This window comes from Gavia stellata, chromosome Z (genome assembly GCF_030936135.1).
Source record: "Gavia stellata isolate bGavSte3 chromosome Z, bGavSte3.hap2, whole genome shotgun sequence".
NCBI lineage: Eukaryota > Metazoa > Chordata > Aves > Gaviiformes > Gaviidae > Gavia > Gavia stellata.
The window spans coordinates 36,699,928-36,726,991 of NC_082637.1; the positions used below are offsets into that span (position 1 = coordinate 36,699,928).

The 27,064-nt window shown below is 37.0% G+C and overlaps 1 protein-coding gene across 1 annotated transcript in view; it reads left to right on the forward strand.

Moving 5' to 3' along the window:
• The window catches only part of CCDC171 (coiled-coil domain containing 171), a 152,607-nt gene that overhangs the window by 35,266 nt on the left and 90,277 nt on the right, over nt 1-27,064 (forward strand). The window contains exons 9-15 of the mRNA XM_059833463.1: nt 4,151-4,289; nt 12,653-12,755; nt 17,730-17,833; nt 20,690-20,779; nt 22,626-22,826; nt 24,729-24,896; nt 26,855-27,043. Of these exons, the coding sequence (XP_059689446.1) occupies nt 4,151-4,289; nt 12,653-12,755; nt 17,730-17,833; nt 20,690-20,779; nt 22,626-22,826; nt 24,729-24,896; nt 26,855-27,043 (994 nt within the window). The remainder of the gene's footprint in view (nt 1-4,150; nt 4,290-12,652; nt 12,756-17,729; nt 17,834-20,689; nt 20,780-22,625; nt 22,827-24,728; nt 24,897-26,854; nt 27,044-27,064) is intronic.

Here is a 27,064-nt window from a genome sequence, read left to right on the forward strand (position 1 = left end):
CTGCGTTCAGTAATGTTTTGTTCCTTGTGAGAATCTTTTATCTAGACATATGAGGCTATTCCTTTGAGAAGCGAAGGTTTTTTTATTTAGGGTAGTTCTGGTCCATGAAAATTACATTTTGGAAAAATCGGAAGAACTCTTAAACAAAAAAAAAGAGTTGTTTTTTAGAAACTGTATTTTTTTGTCTGGAATTGCTGTAGAAATATCTGAATATATGTATTTGTTGTGGCTAAGACTAGGAAATGCAGTTCTTACAGTTATGGTACCAGTTGCATTAGGAACTTCGATATTAGCGCCTACAGAGAAGTAAGTACTTGTGTTACTAAAATGCAACAAGAACCTTAAACAGACTTCCCCTTTTCCTCTAAACTGGATAATTCCATTCAACACTTCTTTTCCAGGAAACCAGATTTGCCCTATTTTGAGGTTTTTTTGGTACAAAAACCCATTTGTGCCTACTTGAAGCATCTGTTCAGTTAATTGGATATCAGACTAAACTTTGTCTAATATCCAAACAGTACTTTTCACTACTTGCATCATCTGTTGATTCGGGCAATTAGTCCTAGCAGCTTCTGCCAACTGGGTTTTTTGAAAACAAATTCTCTTCTGTGATTTCAGAGAATGCAGACCTTTCCACGAAAGTTAACACGGTTAAACAGTTGGTGGTTTTGTTAATAGAGCTTGAAGAAACAGAAACAGCCTATCATTACAATTTTGTTAGTCCAGACACCTACATTTCCAGACCTTCATAAAGATAGGTAGTGAAGGTCAAGCATTATCTCAGATGGACATCAGTTCCCTTGACGTAATTGCATGGGGTGGGCATGTACTGCCTCATCTGTTTCCTGTGCCATTTTTATTCTTTGAAGCATAGAAGTATCAGTAACATTGGTGAATGTCAGTGATTGCTTTCACTGGATCCCTTCAGAGAGAATACGAGAGCCTTTGATCTACTTACCTTTGAAGGCTGTGGTCCCTGGACTCCAGACAATGTCAGGAGCTTGGCTTTTTCTTTTAAGCCATGATTTGGCATCCTAACATATTTTCCCTTTTTCTGGAGGAGTCCCACGAGTTTGTCTTTAAGCCTTAGTCTCTGGAAAGTCTTGGAGACTTTCATTTGTTGTGCTAGAACACTTGTATACTTGCATGTCTTTTTAGCTGGACTTGATGTAGGATAAAGGAAACCAAAGTTGGAAGCTGTACGATGCTGTGAGAATTTATTTTCTCAGAAAAAGATGGATATAGTAACTGAAATGAAGCAAACAGGCTTTTCTGGGTTGCATAACTTATTAATTAGCTCTGAACCCAGTAGCACTATGTAAATTGGAAGCAACATGGGATTTGGGTCTCCATGTGAATTTACTTTTCTTGGAGAGTGAGAGCATGACACAGAATAAATCGGAACTGCTTTTGCCGTGTTTCTGAAAGCTGTGGGTGTAGAAGCTACTTTGGGGGACTGAAACAGGCAAGTTCTTTGTTGAAGAATAAGAAGTAACCATCTACAACTAAAAGACAGAAATCAGCCAGGCAGAAGCACATAGGTATTTGGAGGACTGATAAAGTAGTCCTTCAGCTGGAGAGATATGTTGATCTATAAAAAATAAGTCAAAGTCAGGAAGTGACAATACTGATTCAAAAGTTTGAAAGTTGGAAGAACTTTGAACCCATTGCATTACTTTCAATTCTAGTGAGACAGAAGTGATAGGAGAAGAAACAAAGAAATGAGACACACCTGGATGTTCCCACTGCTAAGAGTTACATCAAAGAATAGTTCAGGTTGAAAAGGATTGCAGGAGATCCATAGTCCAATCCTTCTGCTCAAACCAGGATCAGCTGTGAGATCAGGTTGTTCAGGGCTTCATGAAAACGTCCAAGAATGGAGATGGCACAACCTCTCTGGGAACTTGTTCCAGTGTTTGACTGTCATTAAGGTCGAAAAAGTTTCTCCTTGTTGCACCTCTTTGGATTCGATTTGTCAGTGTTGTCTCTTGTCCTCTAGCCATATGCTGCTGTGAAGTGACTGGCTGCATCTTCTTGATAACCTCCTTTTAGATATTGGGGGGCCTGTTATACACCCTGAAGTTATCTCTTCTCCAGCCTGAACATACCAAGTTCCTTCAGTTCTTGTATGTGCTTCAGCACCTGACCATGTTGGTGACCCTCCCCTGAGCTCACTCCAACTTTTTTCCTGTGTTACAGGGGAGGTATGTACTTAAAACTGGTTGTTATCCTAGATGAGTTGTAATGAGTGCCAGATAAAAGGGGATTAATTACTTCCCTTGATCATCTGGCTATGCTACTACTAATACAGCCCAGAATGATGTTAGCTATCTCTACTTGTATGCCATGCTGCTGATTTGTGGCCAGCTTGCTGTCTACCAAGATTACCAGGTCCCCAGCTGTTCCCCAGCCAGTTACCAGCCATATTGCTTCAGGGGGCTCTTACTTCCTAAATTCAGATCTTTGCATGTGTCACCGTTGCATCGAAGAAGGTTCATGCTGGTCTGTTCCTCCTCCTTGTCTAGGTTCTAGGGAATGGCAACTCTTCTCTTGAGTGTATCAGTTGTGTTGTGTCATGACCCAGTCATGTTATCACTGTTATCTGCAAACTTGGTGAGATTCCACTCTTGGCCTAATCCAGGTGATGGATAAAGATGTTAAACAGATTCTAATACAGGCTCCTACAGTATTCCACTTGTTACCAGCCACTACCATCTGAGCTTTACCATCAAACCATTTTTATCAATGTTGTAGTTCATGTATCTGGACTGAAGTCCTCACTTGGCTATAAAAATACTGTGTGAGACAGTGCCAAGAGGCCTTGCTAAAGTTGAGTTATATTTAATCTACTTGCTCTCCTTTTGTCCACAGATCTGGTCATTTTATCATGGGATATAACTGGGTTGGCCAGATGTAATTTTGCCTTGGGAAATCCTCACTAACTCTTCCCAATCACCTTCTCTTTCATGAGCCCAGAAATTTGTTCCAAGAGGACTTAACTCATGACCTTCCTCGGACTGAAATGAAGCTAATTGGTCTATAGTTCCTTGGCTTGTCCTTTTGCCCTTTTCTGAATATAGGTGTGATATTTGCCTCTCTCCATTTGCCAGGGACCTCCCCCAATCTCTGTGACCTTTCAAAAATGATAATGAGCAGCCTCCCTGTGACATTGGCCAGCTTTGTCAGAACCTTTGAGTGTAGGTGACCTGGCCTCTTCAATTTCTGTGGGTTGAGTTCTTACAAGTAATCCCAGACTCAGTCCTCACCTACTGCTAGCAATTGTTCTCTTTGAGCCCTTTTACTGATCACAGAGGCTTGGGAAATCTTGTCAGGGAAGTTTGAGGCAAAAAAGGCGTTGAGTGTGGTGACCTTCTCTGTGTCTGCTGTTGTAAATTACCTGGTCTGTGTAGAAGCAGGTCCATGTTTTCTTTCCTACCTTAATGTCATGGTAAAAGCTCTTCTTGTCTTTGTCATCCTTTGCAAACATCAATTCTACGTGAGCTTTTAGCTTTCCTGACACCATGCAATCTTTCTAAATTCTTCCTTGGATTCCTGTCCCTGCTTCTGTCTCCTGTATGCTGTTGTTTGGCTTTATAGCTTTCTCATGAGTTGCCTGTTTAGCCACTCCAGGCTCTTTATATATCTGTTTTCCTGAGTATCAGGAGGACTGATATAGGACAAGAACTGTTTGAAATTTTGGGAACAGTCTGCTGGTGGAAAAATTTGAAATCATGCCACTCTGAGTAGAATACAGATACGTGGAAACTTTAGGAGCAAGCTTTGTACTTGGAAGCCAGGGTTGATTATGCACGATGTGACATGGTCTGTCTGAAGAGACCTACTGTGTTAATTAAGATATGATGAATTCTGTTTATTGTATGTAATTTGGAGGCCATATGCAAATGACCAAAGGAATTTATGACTGGAAGCCTAACACAAGCATTGGTAACTGAAAAGAACGGAACCACTTCTTGAAAAGCCTTTCTTAGAAGGAATATATAACTTTCTTAAGTTAAAAAAAAAAGGCACTTCAGAAGCCATATGATGTGCTAACATGATATATGCCATATCCACTGATTATCTTTAAGAGTATATAGTTACTTGCCAAAAGTATTTTTGATAAAAATGCTCTAATGCTGAAATTTTCCAGATTAGAAAGAGACTGTTTCTCTGCAAACAAGCAAATGAATGCGAAGATTGATGAAAAGAAGAAGGTAATTAAGGACCTCTCTGAGAGACTAGAGAATAATGAAAAAATCTGTGGAGAATTACAGGAAGAACTTGCAATGGTAAGACAAAGGACCTGTAGCACTCGTTGTTTAGGGTTTTTAAAAGGTACTGTGAACATAATCTGCATTTTGTGCTGAGCTGTGGAAGAACTCTGCCATTGTGTTACTCCGATTTTTACTTATGTTACTTTGTTTTGTAAAACATGAGTAAATACAGCTAATACGCTGGAGAAGCTAATTCAAAAATGTATTTTAAGTGATACACCGTATATTTAACTGAAGAATTATTTGCAGAAAACAATTATTTTAGAAGTATGGCTATGAGAAAAGTCTAACTTGTGTTTGCATTCCTAGTGAAGAAGGCAATTTGTAGATATGGATCATGATTCTTTGTGGAAAATGTTTTGTCTTTCTACCCAAGCTTTTTTCTCCTCCATTCATTAGCTACCATTGTAGGCTTGTTTATTTCTATTTCACATAACATTTTGGTTTTAGTGCAAGCATTTGAAGAAAAATTGCTTGAAAGGTGACAAAGCAGAGGGATTTTTTTGTTATTGTTTTGGTGTGGATTTGGCATGTTGGTTGTATTTTACTGGATTATTTTCTGAAATCTTTCTCCTTTTATATGACCAACTGGGGCCTTCCCACTGTCTCTACCTACCTCAACTTTGAATAACATTTTTGCCATCCTGTTGCAGAGCAGCGGGGACAAAGCAAAGATGTTAGGATATCTGGAAAACCTTCTCTCCTGCCATTGTGTGGTAGCATTTGCAGTATTTCTATACTTAGACAATGTAAAATTTTTGGTACTGGATGGCTAAGTTCTCCTCTTTCTCTCTCTTGGAGCTGTGAGTATGGAAGGTAAATGTGGTCTGTTCCCTACTGCAGACAGGCATTGTGCTAATCAGTGAGCAGGAGGAGAGTCTTGCATTAGAGGATCTTCAGACCTTTTGGTGTCTTCTGTTGAGTTGATGGAGTTATTCCATACATTTTCTTAGTGTTATACACTTCCCAGACAGATTGGTAACTAATAAATTGAAGAAAAGTAAAATCAAAACCCCCTTTTTCTTCTGGGAGAATCACAGCTTTTTCCATGCAAGCATTAATGTATTAAAAGGCATTTGCTGGCCTAGTTAACCTGAAAAAGTCATCTTTTCAGGCACAAAAGGAATATGAAGAGACAACAGCAACTGTCTACCCTAACTACAGTCAGTAATGATTGCTATTTGTTAATATAAAATACAATTCCAAGCTGAAAAATTTCTACTAGGAACCTTGAGGGCTTGCAAGCTATTGCTGTGATAAGGAGTTTTCCTTTCTGTTTTGTGTTCCTTAATGAAATATGTATTATACCTGACAAGAATTCAGGAGAAAATTCTGTTTATGATCAAGGTTTGTGGTAATGGCAACAATATTAAATGGTGTACTCAAAACGAACATTATGTTACTGAAAGGTAAAAAGCAGAATAGATTGTCTCAGTTAAAAGAACTGTTATTCATAGAACCGGTTGTTTTAATTGTTTTACTGGAATGATTTCAAGCCACAAGACTGTCTTGAACAGGTAATAAAAATACTCATTTTCTGAGGAGTTGTATTAGTGGTCCCCTATGGGATTACATTTTTATCACGTTGGATGGCTTTGTATTTTTCCTGAAGACTTCTGTATTTGTTTGGGAAGTAGGAGTGCCTGTGTGTGGTCTTGTTTACTCAGTCTGGACAGCTTTTTGTTATTTTTCTTCCCAAAATGAAAAAGCAGAAGACTTATCAGTAAGTAAGTATAGATAACATTTCATATATTGTTATTAGGCTTCCATACGCCCATACTAAAATTGTGTGAAAATGGCAGTTTGTTACCTTCCCTTCATTTCCCCCTCCTGCTTTCTTGATCTATTCATTACTTTCTTGTATTTTATACTTTTGTTAGACATCCTGCATATGTCCTTTCCATTCTAGTCTGATAAGCTTGTATTGATTTCTCACTGTACTGCTATAATACAAGTTAATGTTTGTAAAATATTTGGGAAATATAACCAAAACAGTGAAGACTCTTTGTTTTTAGAGAAGCAGACTTATGCAGGGACAAAATACATTCTTTGGAAAGTTTATATGAAAAAGAACTTTTTTTTTTTCTGGCTCAGTTGAATGTATAGTAAAGTAGTTATGCTGCTTTTAATTTTAAATATCAGCATGTGGCAGAAGTTTGCCAGAAAATTGCATGGATCAAATGTGATAGGATCTGTTGGTATCAGACAAAACTGCTTATGAGTGTTCAGCATGAGCAGGCTCTCAAGATTTCCATTATGTTTTTCTGAGGAAATTGGTCTCAAGCTTGTCATTGTTTCCAGCTAGGGTTTTTAGAAATTTTTAGGTTGAAGAATAGGAATTTGGAAGAATGGCCACTGTGATTCAAAACTTGTTTTAAATTGAAACAGCCCCAGCTGTATTCCTGCCCCATGGAAAGAGTAAGAGGTGTCTTTAATAGTTTCAAAAGTTACTCAGGGTGTTTACATTTCTGGCACCTAGTAGTGGATGATCTTTAATTCTTAGAACCAGACAAGCGGGAGACGTTGAACCTTTATTTTATGAGAAGTGTATATTGAAATTTGGGGAACTTGCCAATTCACCAGAATGCATATTAGGAAATCAAAGTCATTAAAAATAGTGTATTTTAGTATAAATTCCTTTAATTTGGAAGAACTGTGTATTCATTTCCTCCCCTTTGTGTAGATACTAGTAGGAGTAGCATAATTAGTGTGTAAGTAGTATAATAGATTACACCCAGAGCCTGTCTTTTTCCATGTAGCATATAAATCTTTCTCTTATAGCTATGCATGCAGTAATGCGCTGTATACATCTCAGCTGTCTGTAATAGCCTTGTAGGTTATTGTAAGCTGAAAGTCAGAACAGAAGTGTTTGAGAATCTAGTTCCTGGATATAGGCATTAACCATTGTTCTTTAACAGAAGTGTCTTAACTATTGACTGAACAGACAATGAAACACCCTGAAGATTATGATTCTGTTCTACAAATTCTGTGGATTAGAACCAGGTACTTGATGCCAAAGGTGTAGATCTCATCTAGACGATTTATTGTGAACAGAGCTTTTTAGTTCAATTTTAAAAAAATGAGATGCAGTCTTCATTAATTTTGTGCTAAGGATAGTTAAATGTTATGTTACCTTGATTCTTGTTTTGCTTGCCTTAACTCAGGGGTGGAGTGTTCCTATCCAGATGCTACTTTTGTTACTGTCCTAATTTAAGAAGACCAATCAGTCTGAAGCATTGGCTTAAATGATCTTCTGCAAAGAAACCAATTTTGTAATTTATTCTGGAAGTGGAGAGGTCACTCAAGCTGTGATATCCCAGTGTTTGAACACAGGCATCTAAAATTGCTTCTAAAGTTGGCAGTTCTCGAAAAATTTTCTCTGATAAAAAAACCAAAACCAAAACAACCAAACCCCAAAAACCAAAGAGATACTTCATAAGATTCTCTCCCACTAAAAGATTGTTACAGATCTCACTTTAGGGGACTAGAATAGTTCCATATAAAACTTGAGCATTTTTGATTAATTTCATTTCCGGTGATTAAAACTGAGACACTGAACTTCTTGAGGAATTTTCTTTTATTTACACATGGCTAGACATCTTTTAAAGACCCCTCATAGGAGGTGTTTTCAGAAAATTCTAGCTAATATAAGAAAATAAAGAAACTCTTAAGTATTCAATAGTTAGATAACATGAGCAAAACTAAATAGTAGCCTAAGGAGGGAGACTATCAGTGAGTGTTTTGTTTTGTTTTTTATACTGTAATTTATGCTTGGTTGCTTAAAATTTGTGCCACTATTCTGCTATACAGAACATCACTCAAGCAAAACCCATTTTTTTTTAACTGTGGAGCAGTCATTTGGAGCCTGTTTCTATAAAAGCTTTGATTTGGTTCCCCCAGGGTCATGCTTGGTAAACATTCTGATGCTTTTGTAAAGAATTTACCCAAGTGCTTTTCTAGGCGTATCTGAACATACTGCTTTTTGGTGTCTGTGTGGATAGTTCTGGCTTTGGCACTTGCTCTGCTGTCACCAGGTGGGATTTGTACTGCAGACCGAGTGGATGAATTAGTCCATGTGCAAGAGTGCCACACAAGAAAATCTCTGTAACTGTAAACAAAGTAGAGAAAATGCCTCTTGAAATAATGACAGTTGATTGCAGGACCAGACGCCAGTTCCCCAGTTCCCTGCATATTACTACCGGGGTTTTGATAAGTTGATTTTGAAAAGGCCTCAAACTCATGCCTATGTGTTTATTTTTTTGAATGTTACTGAACTTGAGATACGGATGCACATTTGCAGCATGAGGTCATGTGGGCTATTCTGGAAGTTTGCGTAGAGTTTGCATTTATTTTTTTCAACAATAGCTTTTGGAAATTGCTGAAAAATCAATGGGACTTCATTTCTGTCCCGAAAGAGGTGATGGAATGTTACCAAAATTGAATACTGGTCGTTAAGGAAAATACCTCTGCAACCAGGGTAGTAGGGAGTTGCCCAGATAAATGCAAATACCCTGCTTCTGGAAGATTAGCATGATTCTGAGGGTGGGTGGAATAATTTTTGTAAGTAGTAGGTTTTCATAATAATTCTGGTTATCCTTACAGATAAGGATACAAAACATTTGGAAAAAAGATTTTCTCCTGGTTGGAGCCTATAGTACTTGTAATGAAAAACACTTGGCTTCTATTTAATTTCTTAAAAAGTGTGGTTGTGTTTTAAAATTGGTAGTTAAGTAAATATGTTGCCAAACACATTTTTCTACTAAAAATTCTTTTGTCCTCAAAGGATGTTTTGTGATAATAGGAGCCTTCCTAAGGATACGAAGTTAGACTCAGGGGAGCATTGTATATGCTACAATTCAGCATATATTCTGGGTTCAGAAAGTATGATTTTGCTCCCATATTGTTTGCTTTCTAGCCTCCTATTCTGAATATTTTGTGAGGGAAGGAATTGTGTTTGGGGGCTATAGGAAATATTCCTAATATGTTTTGAGAATTTTAAATTTTCAAGTGTTCCTGCAAACTTCACGAGACTTTACCACTGGTCTCAGGGACCTGGGATTCCTGAAGGCAGGTTCTACCAGTAAAGAGTGCGGTGAAAAAGGCATTGAGGAGGCCTTTTCTGCGTCCTAGACACCAGATCCCTTTCCCCGTTCAGCAGCAGGCCCACATTTTGCCTAGTCTTCCTTTTGCTGGTGATGTACTTCAGGAAGCCTTTCCTGTTGCCCTTCACATCCCTTGCCAGATTCAACTTTAGGTGGATTTTGGCTTTCCTAAGCACATCCCTCCATGCTTGGACAATGTATCTATATTTCTTCCAGGTCACCTATGCATGCTTCCACCGCCTTTATGCTTCCTATTAATATTTGAATTTAGTCGGGAGCTTATTGTGCATCCATACAGGCCTCCTGCTGCCTTTGATTTTCAAGGTAGTTTTCAAGGATCACCTCCAAGGTCAAGAGTGGTCCATCCTGATGTGCAGGAAGTCAAGCAAAGTCAGCAGAAGGCTTGCTTTACAAGTGTTCTCTCGCCAGTTTCTACTGCTGTGGTCTGGGAAGCAAGCTGTCTTTAAGTAAACGCTTTAGCGCTTTGTTGTCTGATTTGCCTTTTGAAGTAATCTAGGGAACACTCACACCAGTACCTTTCCAGTAATGGCATCCCCTAACATAAGTATGATGATGGATGGAGTTGCTGAGAGGGAAGTAATCTCTTCTGGAATAGTTGGACCTGGCAGAAGGTATCTTTCAGCAGCTGCAATTGGTTATGTTTATAGACTTCTACACTTGTGGACTCCATTTTCGTTTTCAAAGTAAAGAGTTATGTATACTTGCTGTGTTTGTTCAGACTGAAGAAAAGAAAGCTAAGGGAGTTACAGCTGCTGCCATGAACTATCAAATGGGTGCTTATGGAGAAGATGGAGCTATACTGTCCTTAGAACTGTGCAGTGAAAGTATGAGAGAAAACAGAAGTTTTAGAAAGGGAAATACTAATTACCTGCAAGGGGTAAAGAACACTTCACAGTGAGGGTTGTGAGATACTGGAGCAGGTTGCCTGAAGGGGTTGTTGAAATTCCATCCTTGAGGATACTCAAAACTTGACTGGGCCAGACTCTGAGCAACCTAACCTGACTTCAAGCATGGCCCTACTTTGAGTGCAGAGTGGGACCAGATGACCTCCAGAGATCCTCTGAGCTTAAATTATTCCATGATTTTATGACTCCACACATTCTTATGTTTCACTGACAGTTACCTAATGAGATTAGATCAATATGTTCAGACCCTTTTGGACTCTTAACCTGTGCCTGCATTTCTGGCATTGTAGTTTACAGTATTTTTCTTCAATTTCTGATAATGGGGACAGTGATTGAAAATGGAGTTAGAAGGGAAAGATACTAAATACTTGGCAGCTGAAGCGTAGAGAAACTGGCTAGTCTAAGGAATTTCCTTTTGATCTTTATTGCTGTTGAAGAAGAGACTGAAATTGGCTCAGGGAGTATAGATGCAGTTAGCAAATAAAGCACAGAGAATTGGTGAAGGCTGAGTAGACTGGAATATACTGACTAAAATGTGGTAAATTAATTAAACCAAATGAAAAAATTGGATGAGGAGACTGAAAACAATTCTCACATTTGACTTTTCCGTGGGAAAAGGTTTTTCTGGGAAGATATAGTCTGACCTTGTCTGTGCTGGAAGAGTTTATGTAAAAAAGAGTATTTATTTTATTGTGATGCTGATCATATTGTTATATTTTCTTATTTGTAATATGTGAGGTCTTTGAGATTATATCAATACATGACAGTAAATTATTTTAATGTGTTTGAGTCCCATAAAATATTTTTACTGGAGCTCAGCTATTACAAGCTCTATTTATACAGATAATTTTATAGAGTGAGGATTAAAAAGTAGTTATTTTTAACTATATAGAAGTGGTTTGGAAATTCTTTATGAAGTGTAGCACAAACTCTCACACAAGGAAAGGCGTGTAAATGCTACAGGGGACCTAACATTGAAATACACATATGAATAATATATTAGTTGATACACAGTACATATAATTAAAATTGAAAGAGTAAAGCAAATTTATAAAATATTTAAACTGAATAGTGAAGAACACTGCAGAGAATTAAATGCATTTCTTGGGTTTTTAGCCTGACAGTTATATGCTACCAGTATGTAGCAGTTTCCTGGGGAGGATGTTTCCCACACTTGAGAAATTGACTGGATCCTTACATGTGCAGTGAAGCATAACTAAAGCAATAGTTTATAGATATCATAGAAAACAGTAGGATTTTTTTTGATACAAAAAGGGTAACCTTCCATCACCAAGTAGAAATGGAAATTACTGAAATAGGTGTTAGAATTTATAATAAAAATGAACGGAGTAATTAAAAGCACTGAGACATTTTTGAGCATAACCTTTGTCATAAGTAAATCATGAAGTTGTTTAAAGCTAGTTTCCTCTTGATTTGGGGGGGAGGTGTTTTTGGGGGTTGTTTTTTTTTGTTTGTTTTCTAAACTGCTGAGATGTATTACTTTTTGTCAGTCAGCTGCTAAAATTGTACATTTCTTTGAGAAGTCAGAACTACGTATGTCCAAGAGGATGTTGGTCTTGTCTGGAATTATGGATGCATGTCTTTGAAAATTGCAAGTTTTAATATCAGATATAAATAGAAAGAATGATTTGGTACAGCCTTTCTGCTGTAGTGATTAAAAAATCTGCTGTAATATCTTTCTATCCTCAGAATAAAGCCAGTGTCTTGATTTGAACAATAATAGGCTGCACTTAGTGAACAGCTTTCTTTAAGAAAATTCAGTGATAGGAGCTGAAGGACTCTGCTGCTTTATTCTCCATGCATAAGGAGGAGTTTTTGATACTGAAGAAATCATTATCAAGCATGGAAGATACTAACAATTAAAGTAGACAGGTTTGCAATGAGAATAGGTGTGGGATTTGACTGAGTGCCAAATCATGAATTTCTAGCCTGTCTGCCAGTAGTTTGGTGTCTTTCTGGATGCCCTTGTAGGGTGTAACAATAGATTTCATTGCTTGTGTGGATAGGCAGCAGTTAATTAATGGTCATTAAGATATTTTTAAAGGAGGAGAAGATCAAGACTAGGTTTTAGTACAACCATTTTTTCTTTTTCTTTTGACTACCTGAAGCCTTTAGTTCTATTTTAAGTGTGTTTTGGGGTTCTGTGTTACTTATTTGTGATGTCATGTTAGATCTCTTGGCGCAAGAAAAGAGTAATAAGAAATATAGCAGGAATTTAAATTTAAAGGGGAAAAAAAATACCATTGTGATCCGTATTTCTTCTGTTTACTCTTTTAATGGGTTTCTTTTTTTCCCCTCTTGTCTTGTCTGTATCTCCTGTCAAATAAAGGCCAAGAAACACCAGGTCTTTCTAACAGAGACGTATGAAAACAACATGAGAGAGCTGGAGTTACTCTTGGACAGCTTTGCTATGTCAGGCCGGCGGACAGCAGGTTAGTTGAAGGTATAAAATGACAGATGCATCTGTCAATGTTCCAAAGTCACTACATTGTGGGAATTCTGCAGATGCCTCTTTCATTCCCTCTTCTCAACATGCTTTGATTTGATGACATGATAAGAGCAGTTCTCACAGCAGTCAAATGGCCTTGCTAGCTGAGAAAGGGTGACGGAATGTGGACCTGCTGTTGTCAGCCCAGAGCTTGATTTACAAATGCTGGGGTGTATATGATCGGTCAGAAAAGGGCTCACTTGCTGTGCTCTAAATCCAACTGAGAAAAAAGTCCTTACAGTATACCTGCAAAGGGAACAGATGTTTTGCCTGAACTGAGCCAAATTTTGAGGCAACCTTCAGCAACTTAAAGGTCATATATTCACAAAGGTTGTGTAGGACATATGATATAACACAATACTTTTTACTGTGGATTGTGGACTAGTGCTATATTGCATTCATTTGATCAGAATACAGAACAAGTATTTCTCTGTTTTTTAAAATTAATTGTAAGTCAGTGGTTGTCACTCTGCTACCTAGCTTTATAAGCAATTATTATATCAAACTCAACAAACTACTGCCTGCTTAAATATTTGAAATAGTGGCTAACATAAACAAGCTGAACTTTAACATCAAAGCTGGTAATTTTTTTTAAAGGTGAAAAATAGTACACTTTTAAAATCTTCATTTAAAACTATCCATAAAAGTTTTCTCTGTGTGGTTCCTGTTAGAATATCACATACTAGACACAAAATGCTTCCAACTTACAGTGCAAGTAAACTGGAAGAAAACAGGCAAAATGTTGCTTAAAGAGCAAATAGGTGTATTTTATGTAAATTGTGAAGATAAGTTTCTGCGCTTTTTAGCAACAATAGACATAAATGGGTCATATAATACTTTAAACAAAGATGCATTTTTTTGTGTCTTCACAAAAAGATTTTTTTTTTAGGGCCTGGTACTGTTAAAATTGAATAAAGGAACTTTCTGTTGTCCCTAAAAACCTAGCCTTGAATCTGTGATGCATTGATTTCCTCAGATGAGCTATAAGATTTTTTTTATTTGGGAACTGGTGTCAGTTTTATTCTGTGATTATAAATGTAATTCCTGTGGGTAATACCTGTCGGTGTACTGTAGATGCATCAGATAGAAAAGCTCTTCAAAACTGTATGCTTTCCTCAATCTTGCAAACTTCCACATGCCCAGAGGGGCTTCAGCAGTTCTGGGGAGAGCTGGATGCTGCTGCCAAATGCAGTTTCCAAAGCAGTAATAGTCTTTTGGGTAGTGGTAAACCTTGCAGAGAACAGCTTTGACCTGTTTCTATAATATTAGGGATTCAGTAACTGTAACTTCAGTATTAATTTGCTTTGTTTAAGCTAAACTTTGAAAGATCTTACTTAAAGAGATTTTTTTTAAGCTTCAGCATCTCTGCAGAGGCTCGGTTGAGGCAGGAAGTCAAATTTAGCTCTGCTGTGGATTGAGTCTTTACAGCCAATATTAAAATGGACATTGACTGAGACACTTGTTGTACATATTTACTATGCTTCTAAGTGTGAAACTTGAATTTTTAATGCTATTGCTTACTCTGTTGTACTTACGAATTTATTATGTAACAGTATTTCTTTCAATTTTAAAAAAATCTTTAATGTAATCGTATTTGAAATGGGAATGCCTAGGTGCCAATAAAAGTAAAAATCTTAAATAAATCTTTGTAGTCTAATTAGCAGGTGAGGGGCTGCCTGAGCCACAGCTGGCTGGGCAGTCTGTCTGTCTTGGTTTTGTTTTTACCTTTCGACTTGAGTGGTTGAGAGATCTACTTAAAAACCTGTTGGTATTAAAGGTCCAGCTGCTTCATTTAAGTGCTGATTGGGCTATACAGGAAAAAGAAGAAAAGGCTTTATATTTTTAAGATTAAAACCCAAGGCTTTTTTTCTTTATACATTCCAAGATAACAAGCATAAATCCATGTTGTCTTCTTTTTAAGTGACCTTTATAAATTTTCCACAACATTGTTATTCTTATTGGGCAATTTGCATAGTTTCAGTTTGTCCCTGTTCAGTTTATCGTATTTTGCGGTTATTCAGCAACAGGGATTGTGCTCAGGGAAGTTTGTCTTCATTTCAGGAAAAAAAAAAATGTGTTTGTAGTAATCTGAAAAAAAGTGAACTTGAGTATAAAGTGCTAAGAGTGTTAGCTGCTTTGAGTTAGTGTCACTGTTTAACACCAGCCACCAGTACAGTTTTGGTCAAAAATCTAAAACACAGCACCATATGAGCCACTATGAAGAAAATTAACTCTATCCTACCCAGGCCCAGTACCATTAGTAGAAAGTCTGAAGCAGCAGGTTTAAGAGTTTACTCACTTGTATACCTCCTGTCAGACTGCTATTGAACCTGGCATTTTCCCAAAATTCTTCCCCCAAACTATTAGATGATACTGGGCAAATGCTTCAAGTATTCGATTTCTTCCCCGCCCCCCTCCTCCCCCCGCTATTGCTGAAGTAAGGTCTCTCCAGCAAGAGAGTGCCATTTGGATTATGTTGCATGTCTCCTGCATAGTTGTGTGAAGACAGACATTTGGCCTGTGTTAAAGCCATAGACTTGTTTTCAGCTAGTGCAGGAAGGTAGAATCTGGTATTTCTGTTGGCAGACTGAGTTGCCTAGAAAATAGGTTTGCAGCAAAGGCAGGGAAATGCCAGCATGGAAAGTTTACTGGCAAAAGCCTCGTTTTGGCAAACATGATGTAAATTAAGATAGTTCAGAGGCATGTTTCAGTGACAGCATTGAAGACAACTCCTAGATTGACTTAATAGGTGTTATTTGGACTTGATGATCTTACAGGTCTTTTCCAACCTTAGTGATTCTGTGTGATTCTGTGTGATTTTAAACTGAATGAGAATTGTGAGTTACAACTTCTCTAGAGCTAGAAGTATGGAAGAATAGTACTTTCTTTTTTCTGTGCAAGATCACTTCAAGTTGTTCCTACAATGGGTAGTAGTGAGAAGGCGCTTTTGTAATTGAGAAGACAGGACTGGAGCCCTGTGCATCCTTAACTATAGCTGTGGTTAAGTGATAAAAATGATAGTAAGGCGTTTCTAGTTTCTTAGATGTGAAGTCTAAACTTTTCATAAAATCTGACCTTTTGTGAGTTTTTCTTAGGCTGATTCTAAGTGTAACATTGCTATTTTGGACATCTCTAGGACTCAAGAGGTTTGGTTAAGGGCACTGGAGTCTCATTAGGAAGATTTTGCTTTTCGCTGACTCTGTAGACCTTTAGAAACTGTGGTAAATAGGTGTCCACTGGCATGGCTGATAGGACAGAGCAGAAGGCTGTCACTGGAACGTGTGTTCTTTTTCAATTCATTTGCATGCTGTAGAGCAGATCATGCTCCTGTTACTGAAAGCAACCTTGCAAACCTGCGTTGGTTGACTAGGTATGACTTTGACAGTAACAGTTGGCTAGCAAGTCAAAGTGAAAAGTTAGTGTCCAATCTGAGTAGTACTTTATGCTTTCTGATATTATCACAGGGTTGGGAGAGAAGAGGCTAAGTAATTGGAAAAATTTTCAGAATGACTGTTGGCAATACTTTCTGACTTGTGCATGTGTGTAAGTTTTCCACTGACTACCACTGGTGCATTATTTATAGCCTACAGGACAAATCTATCATTTTTGTGTAATGCTTTGAGTAGAATGTCATGCTTATTAGATAACACTAGCCGTAGGATTCTTAAAAAATACTAAAACAACCTGCAAGTCTGTAAGTGCACCTCGTCTAGCTGACAAAGTTTTATGGAGAGCCAAAGAAAAGGTTTAGAGTTTAGTATCTGATTTGACTTCCTGAGCCACCCTTGGTGAATTGCTTAGTGACGGTAACCTTTCAGAGGTGATACACATGTATCATCAATCAGTTCTGCTGGGAGTTATGATTGTTTAGCCTCTCTGGAGTTCAAATGCCACAGATTTTTTCACTACTTTTGCAAAATAAGGACGCTATTAGTGTTGGTAAAGTTAGTTTTGCTACTAGAATGTGTTAAGACTTGTGGAAAAGATGATACTATAATTTGTTACAAACTAAGTTTATAAATGCTGCAAACTAATATAAATAATTCTGAGAAGAAGAGTCTGTCAATAACATGGTATTTTGCTGTAACACCAGAAAAAAAGGAATAGTTTGTTCTTGGAAATTTAATATCAGCTGACATCTTGTGACCTCTTGATCAATACAGTGTTGTTTTCCTTTCTTAGCACATGGTACTATGGGCTTTGGAATGCTCAAACTTGTTCATATGTCCCTAATTAAGGAAACCAGATCAGAAGTCTCTGTCTAAAGGTTTAATAAATAAGTGTAGTGTGTATATAATGGATATATCAGCTTTAAGATTTATAATTGAAACGTTATGTAGGACTCTGCAGACAGATAATAAATTTTTTTTATTATTTCCTTTGGAATGAAATCCAAGATAATTTAAAAGGTTTTTAAGACTTCTCCAAGCGTAACATAGTCATGTGATCTTTGGCTTGGTAAAGCTTTGAGTAAATGAAGTACTACGTTATAATACGCATGCTTAGTCACAACAGCAAAATAATGTCAGGAAAAGTGTAACATACTTAACTTTCAGGCAACATGTTTTTCAAAGTGTGTTATTGTGTGGTTTTAGAGTTGGCTGGTCTGACTGAATGACACAGACTTGACCACAGTAGAAATTATATGTGAGACTGCATACCAAATACATTAGGTAGAAATGTAATCCAGAATTTACAGTTCTGTGTCTTGTATTAAAGCTTTTATACAAATGTCTTTCAGCTGTGTTTGCTGTGAAAGTACGGCTATTCAGCTGCATCTCTTGTGGCAAATAAGGCTGCTGTTCAGTGTTTTGTATTGTGACTGAAGCCCTAACTAATTTTAATACCTCTCATCCAGGATGAGTAGTTTTCTGTGTGTGGCTTTAAGGCTTAATTTTAATTCTGTATTTTTCTTCAGGCACTTGTAAGGACAAAGATAAACCTCCAAGCCTCTCTGTCCTTGAGACTTTGAGGTGTACCTTGACAGCTTACCAGAACAAGCTGGAAGATATGTCTAATGAGGTAACACTTGCACTGTTTGACTCTATATGTATTGCCTTCGGCCTGCAGCAGTACATACATTTTGCTTGTAAAAAAGGTCGGAAGAGTGGGAATGTTGAGTTGACAGCTTCACATATATCAAAGAAATAATCTCTGTCACTACTGTTTCTCTAAGCTTGCCCTACAGTGAAGTTTCACTTACATTTGGGGGGACAGGGAGAAGACCTTTTTTCTTTTTTTCTTTTTAGTTTAATTTGTTTTGGTTTTCTTATCAAACCTGTTGGGGTTGTTATTTTCAATAAAGATTCAGGAAAACGAGCCATTCATATCTAGGATTTCAGTTAAAAGATGATGATTTAAGAGTTGGGCAGTGTATACAGCAATATTCCTAAATACACAACACTTGAGTCTCAACAGTCATTGGTATCAGTTATGTAAATCTGCATGTCCTGTACATTTAAAAAGTGGCATAATTTTCTGAGATGAGTGTGTTTATGATGAAATATCTTTTGGTGTTACTTTGAGGTCTTTTCAAGTAAAATAGGACCATGACAATATTTTCTTTAAGTATTCTGAGACAATAATGGAAATATCTCAATTTTGGAAGTCTTACTCTTGAAAAAAAAAAGATGTTTTCCATGCAGTCCTACTGGCCTTTTATTTCTCTGACTGAAAAGCCACAATCTTGCATTTATTTTCTCATTTGTATTGCTAATGTGATTAAATTAGTCCTCTTGGGTGTAAATGTTTTATGAATTTGTGGCTTTAAAGGCTGTAGAGAGAAGTTAACTGCACTATTAAAGCTTCCTGTACAAACTTGTCATTAGCTTATCTTTGGATAAAACTGTCAAATAGAGAAGGGCAAGGTGTGATAAGATTGTAAAAATGCCAGTACTGTTTTTTCATGTTTAGGTTTTGTCTTTTGTTTTGACAAATGCATAGTCTAGCTAGTCACTCACAACATTGAAATAAAAAGAAAAAAAAAAAGAGAAAAAAGAGAAGAAAAGTATATCGGCTTTGCCCCTTTTATTGGGAAAAGAATGGTCTCCCGCAAGACCTTTGAGTTTGTTCAATGGGCTCAAAAATAAGTGACCATGGAAACAATTATACTTCTGTAAACAGCAAGTACTGTTAGGTCTCTCCCAGTGAGATAAGAGAACCAATGTGTATAGTCATTATGAAACTCTTCTGAGACCCAAGTCTGGAAGCTGCAGAGTAACTAGGAACATATTACCCACAGCGAACTGTTATTTGGGAGGAGGAATATCACGTGATAGGCAGCACAGTTGAAAAGTCGACTCAGCAGGCTTTGGCTTAGCGATGTGCTTTGTTGTGAAACTGTGCCAGAGACAGCAGTGGGGAGACCAAGGGGGTGGCTGCTAAGAAAGCAAAGAGAGTGTTCTGACAGAAAGAAGAATGAACTGTCAAGGAAAATAAATCGCAAGCAGAGCAGGACCAACTGATGACCTGCCACAAGACTTCCCAGTAGGACTGCATGTGACTGACCCTGAAGTTGTCATATGGAGCCAGAGATCACCGAGCACCTTCATGGTGCACAGAAAGGGCAGTGCTCTGTCCTTCTTGATTACCCCCACCCCCATAGATAACACTGCTTTTGGCTTTTTGTGTATTAGATATGTTTAGTAATAAAACTTTAATAATACAATAATGCACAAAGGGACTATGAAGGGCACTGTGCAATAAAACCAGGATGTTTTAATACACAGTAGTAAGGTTTTAGTTTTGAGTAATCATGTAGTTCTTCTTTTTATAGAGACATTTTCAACAAGACCCCACATATTGATGGAGTTATTAACATACGTGTACACCTGTATGTGTATGGGAAATGTGCTGATAAACTTGTCATGTGTCACCTTTAACTTACTGTATTAAACATTAGATTAAATGATATAATTCATTTGTGTGACTGAAAGGTGTATAACTGTTTTGTTTTTGACAGATAACAACCTTTTGACTTTCTGTATAGTGCAGAGGCTAGAATATGTTTGGGTAGAGAGTAAAGGCTAGTGAATCAACAAAATGACTGAAAATATTTCAGTAGCATTCCCTAATTTACTTTAATTATTTCTAAGGGTTCTGCCAGGTCTCCCGATTTGAGATCAAAGAAAAATATAATTTCCAAAGTAATTTGTACATTTTGTAAATGGGGTATTTTACTTCTGAGTTGCTCCTTAATGCTCAAGTGCTGGCAGTAACCTGCACTATAATCTCCATTCAATGCTTTCTTTCAGACGTTTGTATTGCTAACCTCATCATCAGGTAACCAAAGATACGTACTATAATGAAGTGTTGTTACCTTTTTTGAAAGTGGAAAGTGAAGCTAGTACACATTACGGTCATGAGCTACCTCTAAGGTTGTTGTTTGTTACACCACAAACAGTTCAGTAGTCACCATTGGGTGACTCTGGGAACATTGCTGTTTTTTACAGGTATGTGAGTACTATCCAGAGCTCAGTAAAAAGTAAAGACTACGCTAGTAGCTCGACAATTTCTGCAAATGGCCACTGACTTTGAAAACTTGTTTTCTCAAACCACTCCCCAAATCATAATCTGAATCTGTTACATTTTCAGACCCATTTCAAAGTCTGTGTTTTTGTCAGATATTTTGAGAGTTGATGGGAATGTTAAAAGTGGACTCAGTTTGGGATTCTGCCACTGCTATTTATCTTAAACCATTATAAAAGAATTATTTAGTGCTTTTGTAATGACACATTATTTAGATTGTATGGAGTATAAATATTGTCAAAGGAATTGAAAACAAATTTTTTCACATTTATATACAAAATTCTTACTTTATATTCAAGTGATTATGTAGCCTTTCTGTAAAAGCCTGTTTGACCTCCGAATTTTTCACAGCTTGGGAAAAAGAAGACTTTGTGTGAAAAGATGACAAAAGAACTTGAGATATCCAAAGAGAAAATGTGTGCTTTAAGTCAAGATGTTAAGGTATGGTTTCATGAACTTAACATAAAATTTGAAAGTTCTGCAAAAGGTATCTTTCTGGATTTAAGGTATCTCTTTTTTCTTATCAGAATAAGTCTCTGTTATCAATGTATTCTGTTGAGCAGACTAGTTTATCTTGCATGCTGCTTTATTCTGGTTATCAGCTTAGACTACATAACTGATCATTTCAATGACTGCACTTCTGAAATAAAAATTTGTTTTATTTGAAATCAGCATAATTTTTTTTTTCTCTTAACTGTTTTTCTCAAGAAAAGGAGAAGTGAATTTAATTATCTCTGTTTATACGAAAGCACATTTTATTAAAGCTCTTGTTTCCTTTGTTAATTTTCTTGTGTGTTTTTGTTTATCAGACAAGTTAGTGCATGTATGAAGCATCAGGTCATCCTTAACGGTTGTACAATGAGCAGCCCCAAATTTCTTGGAGTAAAATCTACCTGGGAACTGTTAAAAACACTTGAGAACTGTTTTCTTTAGTTTCTGAACAAGTATTTTTTTTGTCTCTGTTTTTGGCTGACACACCACTTTTGTAATGTCCTGTCTGGTTACATCAGTGGCCAAGGGAGTGAGGAAGTACTGAGGTCATGGTTAAACTTAATCTTCCAACTGGCAGTTTATTACATTACTGCCAAAATAGAATGTCTCTACTCCCAGTGTTTTTCAGAATCTTTTGCTGAGGATGTGCTGCTTTATCGCTTCAGTTTAGTCACAGATACTTTGCAACACTCATTTAATCTTCATATTCATTATCTCCTGTCATCTGATCTGAACTTTACTAATTTATGTTCAGAAGACTTAAGACTTCTGCTTCTGTTGCAGCACCTTTGTAAGGTACCTAAAAATTTTGCAACCCATTGCAACACAAACTTGTATTCTTCATGCAAAAACTGAGTCTACACACAGGCGGTTCTGGTTTTTATGCAGTACGCCAGTTTCTGATCTCTTTAAATTTTTGATAATAAAACTGTATATATGAGTGAAAACTAGATCCAGTCTGAAAACATTTGCGTTGGAAATTTAATATTGCTTTAATCTTTTAATATTTTCATTAAGAAGAACAAAAGTTGTCATTGTTTGATGAATTGGGGAGTACGTTTCCTATTATGTTTCCCATATAAGCAGCAATGATTTTATGAAAAACAATTCTTTCAGTTTGACCTTTAGCAAACTTTAGCAGTGCTGGAAGTCCAGTGCTTGTAGGAGATGAAAGCATTTGTATCTGTCCACTCCATCTCAGCAATCTTTTGGCTTAAAAGGGGTAGTGCATTAAGTTCTTTGTTTACCTTGTGAGATTTGGTACTGGTAACCTAATGATTGTATTTTTGACCATTCCTGATTGTTAGTTTCTTCCCATGGTCAAACCTCCAAAGAGAGTCCTCACATTTTTTATCATGCAGATAAAGAATACAGTGGGTAACAACAGCTGGCTGTGTTGCCTACCGACTCAGCTGTAATGCATCAGAGATTCACGTAGGAAAATAATGTATCTTTTCACTAGCTCTGAGAGCTCTCCACTCTGCAGAGGATAACTTGTGTCTATATGTTCTGCATCTCAGTTGTGGGGGTAAAGGGGGTTCTGAAGGTCACTGCTTCATGGAGCTTTTAACTCTGAGATGGATTTCTGATGCCGTCTAGTTACAAGCTGTGGAGAAGGACTATTGTCAATTTTGAAATACTATTATTGACAAGATACAGTCAGCTTAGCCTGGAGTCTTCTGAACACATGTGGCTATATGACTGCTTACTTCCAGTGATGCTGAGCTATGGACTAAGGTAACATTTTATAGACTAAAATCCTTACAAGCCTCTGTTCCATGCCTCTGTTCTACAGGAAGCTCAGGATACCCTGGCTGATGCCAATAAAGAGTTAAATCATCTGCACACTAAGTGTGCAGACAGAGAGACTTTAATAGAAACTTTAAAAATGGAACTACAGAATGTACGGCAATGCTGGGAGAAGGAGAAAGTATGTGCCACAGAATCTGAAAATGAAATCCAGAAGCTTACCAGGGCTTACCAGAAGGATATGGAGGTATTACCAGAGACAAGATGACTGTCAAAAAGAGTCTTTATTTAATCTCAACTTTATACATTTACATACATCAGATGGTTGCTCTTAAGTCTTAACAGATTTATCCCCAAAATATGATTTTAAGATACGTATTTTGAAATATGTATTTAATATCTACAAGGTCTCAGGACATACTGATTCTCCTTCCTTTTATATCAGAACTGATAGCTTAACCCTTCCAGTATTTTGGATTTTTGAACAACTGAGTTTATTTAAAGAGCTACGCCTGATGAACAAGTATTTCTTTCTTTCAAACTGGAAGTTAACAAAAATGTTTTACAATTGGAGCATACAATACTATCATCATCATGTGTTGTTAATTACTGATTCACATGGCAATTGATAGATAGCAAATGTGGAATTGAGGTAGTTTTGCCTGCATGCCACAAATCTAGAAATTCGTATTTGTGACCTGTTAGCTCATTGTGGTGTGCTATATGTGGGAATTGCTTCACAAGGTCTTATATCAGAACAATTATCTCTTGCTTTGTATTTGTTTGCAGATGTTAATTTTGTTGCTTTTCCCCCAATAAAGCAGTTCTGTACTAGCAATAGCAATGATATTCTTTACCATAGTTGTGCATATTGAGCTCATTACTTCCACAAATTTAGACATGGATGCCAACTGAGTAAAAAGGAAACATTCTTTCCACCTCTTTTGCAGCCTGGTATTTAAATAGTGTCCACATGAAGCAGCTGGAATTGTTATACACATCAGATAATGATTAAAGTGAAGGAAACTAGAAGCCTGGCTATATTGTAAAGTCAGCATGTCTACAACAATGTGGTTGCATTCAACATGTGTGAATTGATTTTGGGTCTTGGGATCCCTTTTTTCAAGCCAAATGGATAATTATTATCCTTGGTTTATCACAGCTGAAGCAGAAATGTAATGTTGGTGGCACACTGGATTTTCCTTGGAGAATTAGGAGATCTCTTAGAAACAAAGTTAAACTAAACTAAACTAAATTTTTTTATTGCCTAACATACCATGAAATAATTGTGAGAAAATGCACCTAAGTATAATGGAAAGGGTTCAGAAAAAACATAGTTCCCCATCTCAGATATCCACAATTCCTTGGTGTAAAGCCTCATACAAGGCCTCTGGAAAACAATGGGAACTTTTACAATGGTTTACTGACTGAATAAAGGCTCTGTTTCTTGTGGCTTTTGAGGTACAGCTTTCTATTGTTGTCTTAATCGAAGTTGCTAAGTTGTATATATGTACTAAAAGCATGAAGGCTGGAATTTCTGCTGCGTGCTATTGTTGCTAAAATTTATTTATAACTTGCATCAATTTATTATACTACTGACTAAAATCAGTGTAAATGAATGAGGCATGGCTTGTGGAATTTAACTGATGAAGCTATAAGCCTATTTTGTCTAGCTGTTTAGTGATACATAATCCACGCAAAAACAATTTTTTAAAGACTTTAGAGTGATAGTTGTATAAACAGTGTGTTGTGCTGCCAAGCCAAGCAAACAATTTTCTGTGTTCTATGCAAATATTGGAAGTGGGTACAATTTGAAAGTACCTGGAAGTGTTAACATGAACGATTAAATTGCATATACTAATAGCACGGAAATTTTTGTCTGTATCAGGCCATGGTTGTGACCACTGCAGGATTGGGCTTGCTTTATTTATATAGTATGTCTAATTAGGCAAATTTTGTAAAAACAGTTTTCTTACTCTGGCTTTAATATATGACTGCAAATATTAACAATACTGCTTTTGAAAAGGTTTGAAATGACCTTTGTGGGATTTTTTCAGCTGTGTGCTGCTCACATTACTACACATATGATGCATCTCTTTGGATTCTAACACTGTTCAGATAAAACAGTTAATTTCTCTTTTTGTCTCAGGAGAAGCTAACCTTCCTCCATAGCTTATACCAGCGTTTGGTAGCAGGCTGTGTGCTTATAAAACAACCAGAAGGCATCCTAGATAGATTCTCGTGGTCTGAGCTTTGTGCAGTCTTGCAGGAGAATGTTGATGCCCTGATCTTAGACCTCAGCAGGGCTAATGAGAAGGTAAGTGTCCTTAGGCACCAGCTACCTCTATTAAATTCAGTGACATTTGTCCACATCACAGTATCATTAAAAAGGACTGACATTCATCTTATTTCAAAAAGAATTTGGACGTTAATAATTCAATACCATTAATTATGGCTTGTCTACAACTCAGTTTGATGCCATTGCTGTGGGCATGTAGATGTGACTGAAGTCTGTATGAAGTCTCTAAGCTCCACTTTCTGTGCAGGACATGCTAATAGTACTAGCCAATATTAGCCACAGGGACCTAATTAAAAGAAAATAAATTAATCTTACTGATGAAGCAATTCAAAGAACTTAGTCATTTACACTAATAAAGCAAGTCTTTATTTTAGCATAAAACAGAAACAAAAAGCACTTACTCCAGGAACATGATCTTTAAATTATATGTTTATGATTCAGAGGTACTATCTGAAAAAATGCCAGTGTGGTTTTTTTTGTTTAATTGTAACTTTTGGATTATGAAATTTATGAAATCTGTATTCAGAAATACAATAGAAAATACTTATTTTTATAAAACATGACAGTATTTTTTTAACGGAGAAGCTCTACTTTTCTGAATGATTTTAATGTGGGTAAGCTTACGTGGCCTTTCTCCCCATAAATCCCTGCATTTTTAGGAAAGAAAAGACCTCTTTTTAAATACCTTAAACAGGCTCCACAGACTAACAAATGCCGCTTTTCAGGATTTCAGTTCATTTTTCCGGCTCCATTGATCAGGCCAGTCCTACAGTCTAGTAGAGCAATTCCAGATCTTGGCTGCCCTCACATTTTGTTCTTGAGGCATAGGAAGGGAAAACCTCTTTTGGACATTTCTTATCTGCTGGAATTGTGACCACTCTTTTGGCCCGAGTAAGGGACAGGGCTGGTGACAGTGAATCGTTTTGACTCAACCCATCATTTAGTAAATACCTCAGCAGTCAATGGAAATTACTAAAGAGGGATAGTGTAAAATAAATTCTGGATTGTGTAGATTGGGTGTACGTTTCTGTTTTCCTTTTGAAGTAGGGAAGGGAAGGGAAGGGAAGGGAAGGGAAGGGAAGGGATTGAACATTGTTGGCAGTGTTTGGGGGGGTTGTGTCTTACTGTTTCTTCTGTTTTAATTTAGTGTGGTTATTGAGATTGATTGTGAGGTCTCTAGGGCTCTTTTCATGTACTTACCAGCTTTCCAGGGAATTGGGGCAGTGTTGTTACCTGTGTTGTACCTGCTTTCTGAGAACAAAATTTTTCTGTAGTTTTGTGTGATCTATTTGGAAGGCACATCTTGCTGATATTCTCTAGTAACAAAGTGTAGGCATGTGTATTTAGAGGTCATTGTTAGCCTGATTCATTACTCCATTTAGTTTGCATGGGAGCTGCAAAGTTAAAGACAGAGTGAGTCCCTTCATGTTTGTTGAAAACACATCATAAACTAATGAGCTACTTGTGAGAAAAACGTTCTGTACACTAAAATTTCCTGAAATAATTTTAATACTTAATAATATATGGAATATCTTGGCTTTCCAAGAAAGCAAAAAATAAAATTAAGGGCTGTTTTTTCATTATTACTTGCAATCTTTGAAACTGCTAAAGGACTGGTATACTCAGATTACTAATTTAGCAGCACAAGATTTAATGTGCTTGTTTCAAAAAAATATGGGAAGTGTCCAGTTCAGGTTTCCATTAAAGAAGGCAACAGATACCTGCAAGGTGGTATAAGGATGACAAAACTGAAACCAAGGAAAATTTATTATTCCAAAATAAGTCTCAGTTTTGTTGCAAGATTCAAGTAAGTAATCTGTCCTGAAAAGCTTTTACTTACTTTTAATAAATATGTTGAAGAAATTACAATTTAGATTTTATGTTGGAATAGTCTGTGCTTAAATTAATGTGTACAATTGAAGTGAAAAGGTGTTTTGAGAGAGAAAAGAATTTCTTTTTAAATGCTTGTCACACAGATATCTCACCTAGAATATGTTTGCAAGAACAAGTCAGATACTATGAAGGAGCTTCAGCAGAGCCAGGAAGATGCTTTTAGCAAAATGGCTGAACAGATGAAAGCACAGGAAAGCTGTTGGCAGAAACAAAAAAAGTGTCTGGAACAGCAGTACTCAGGTCTCCTTGGGGAAGTTCATGCAAGGGCACAGGTATGGTACTGTGAACTTCTG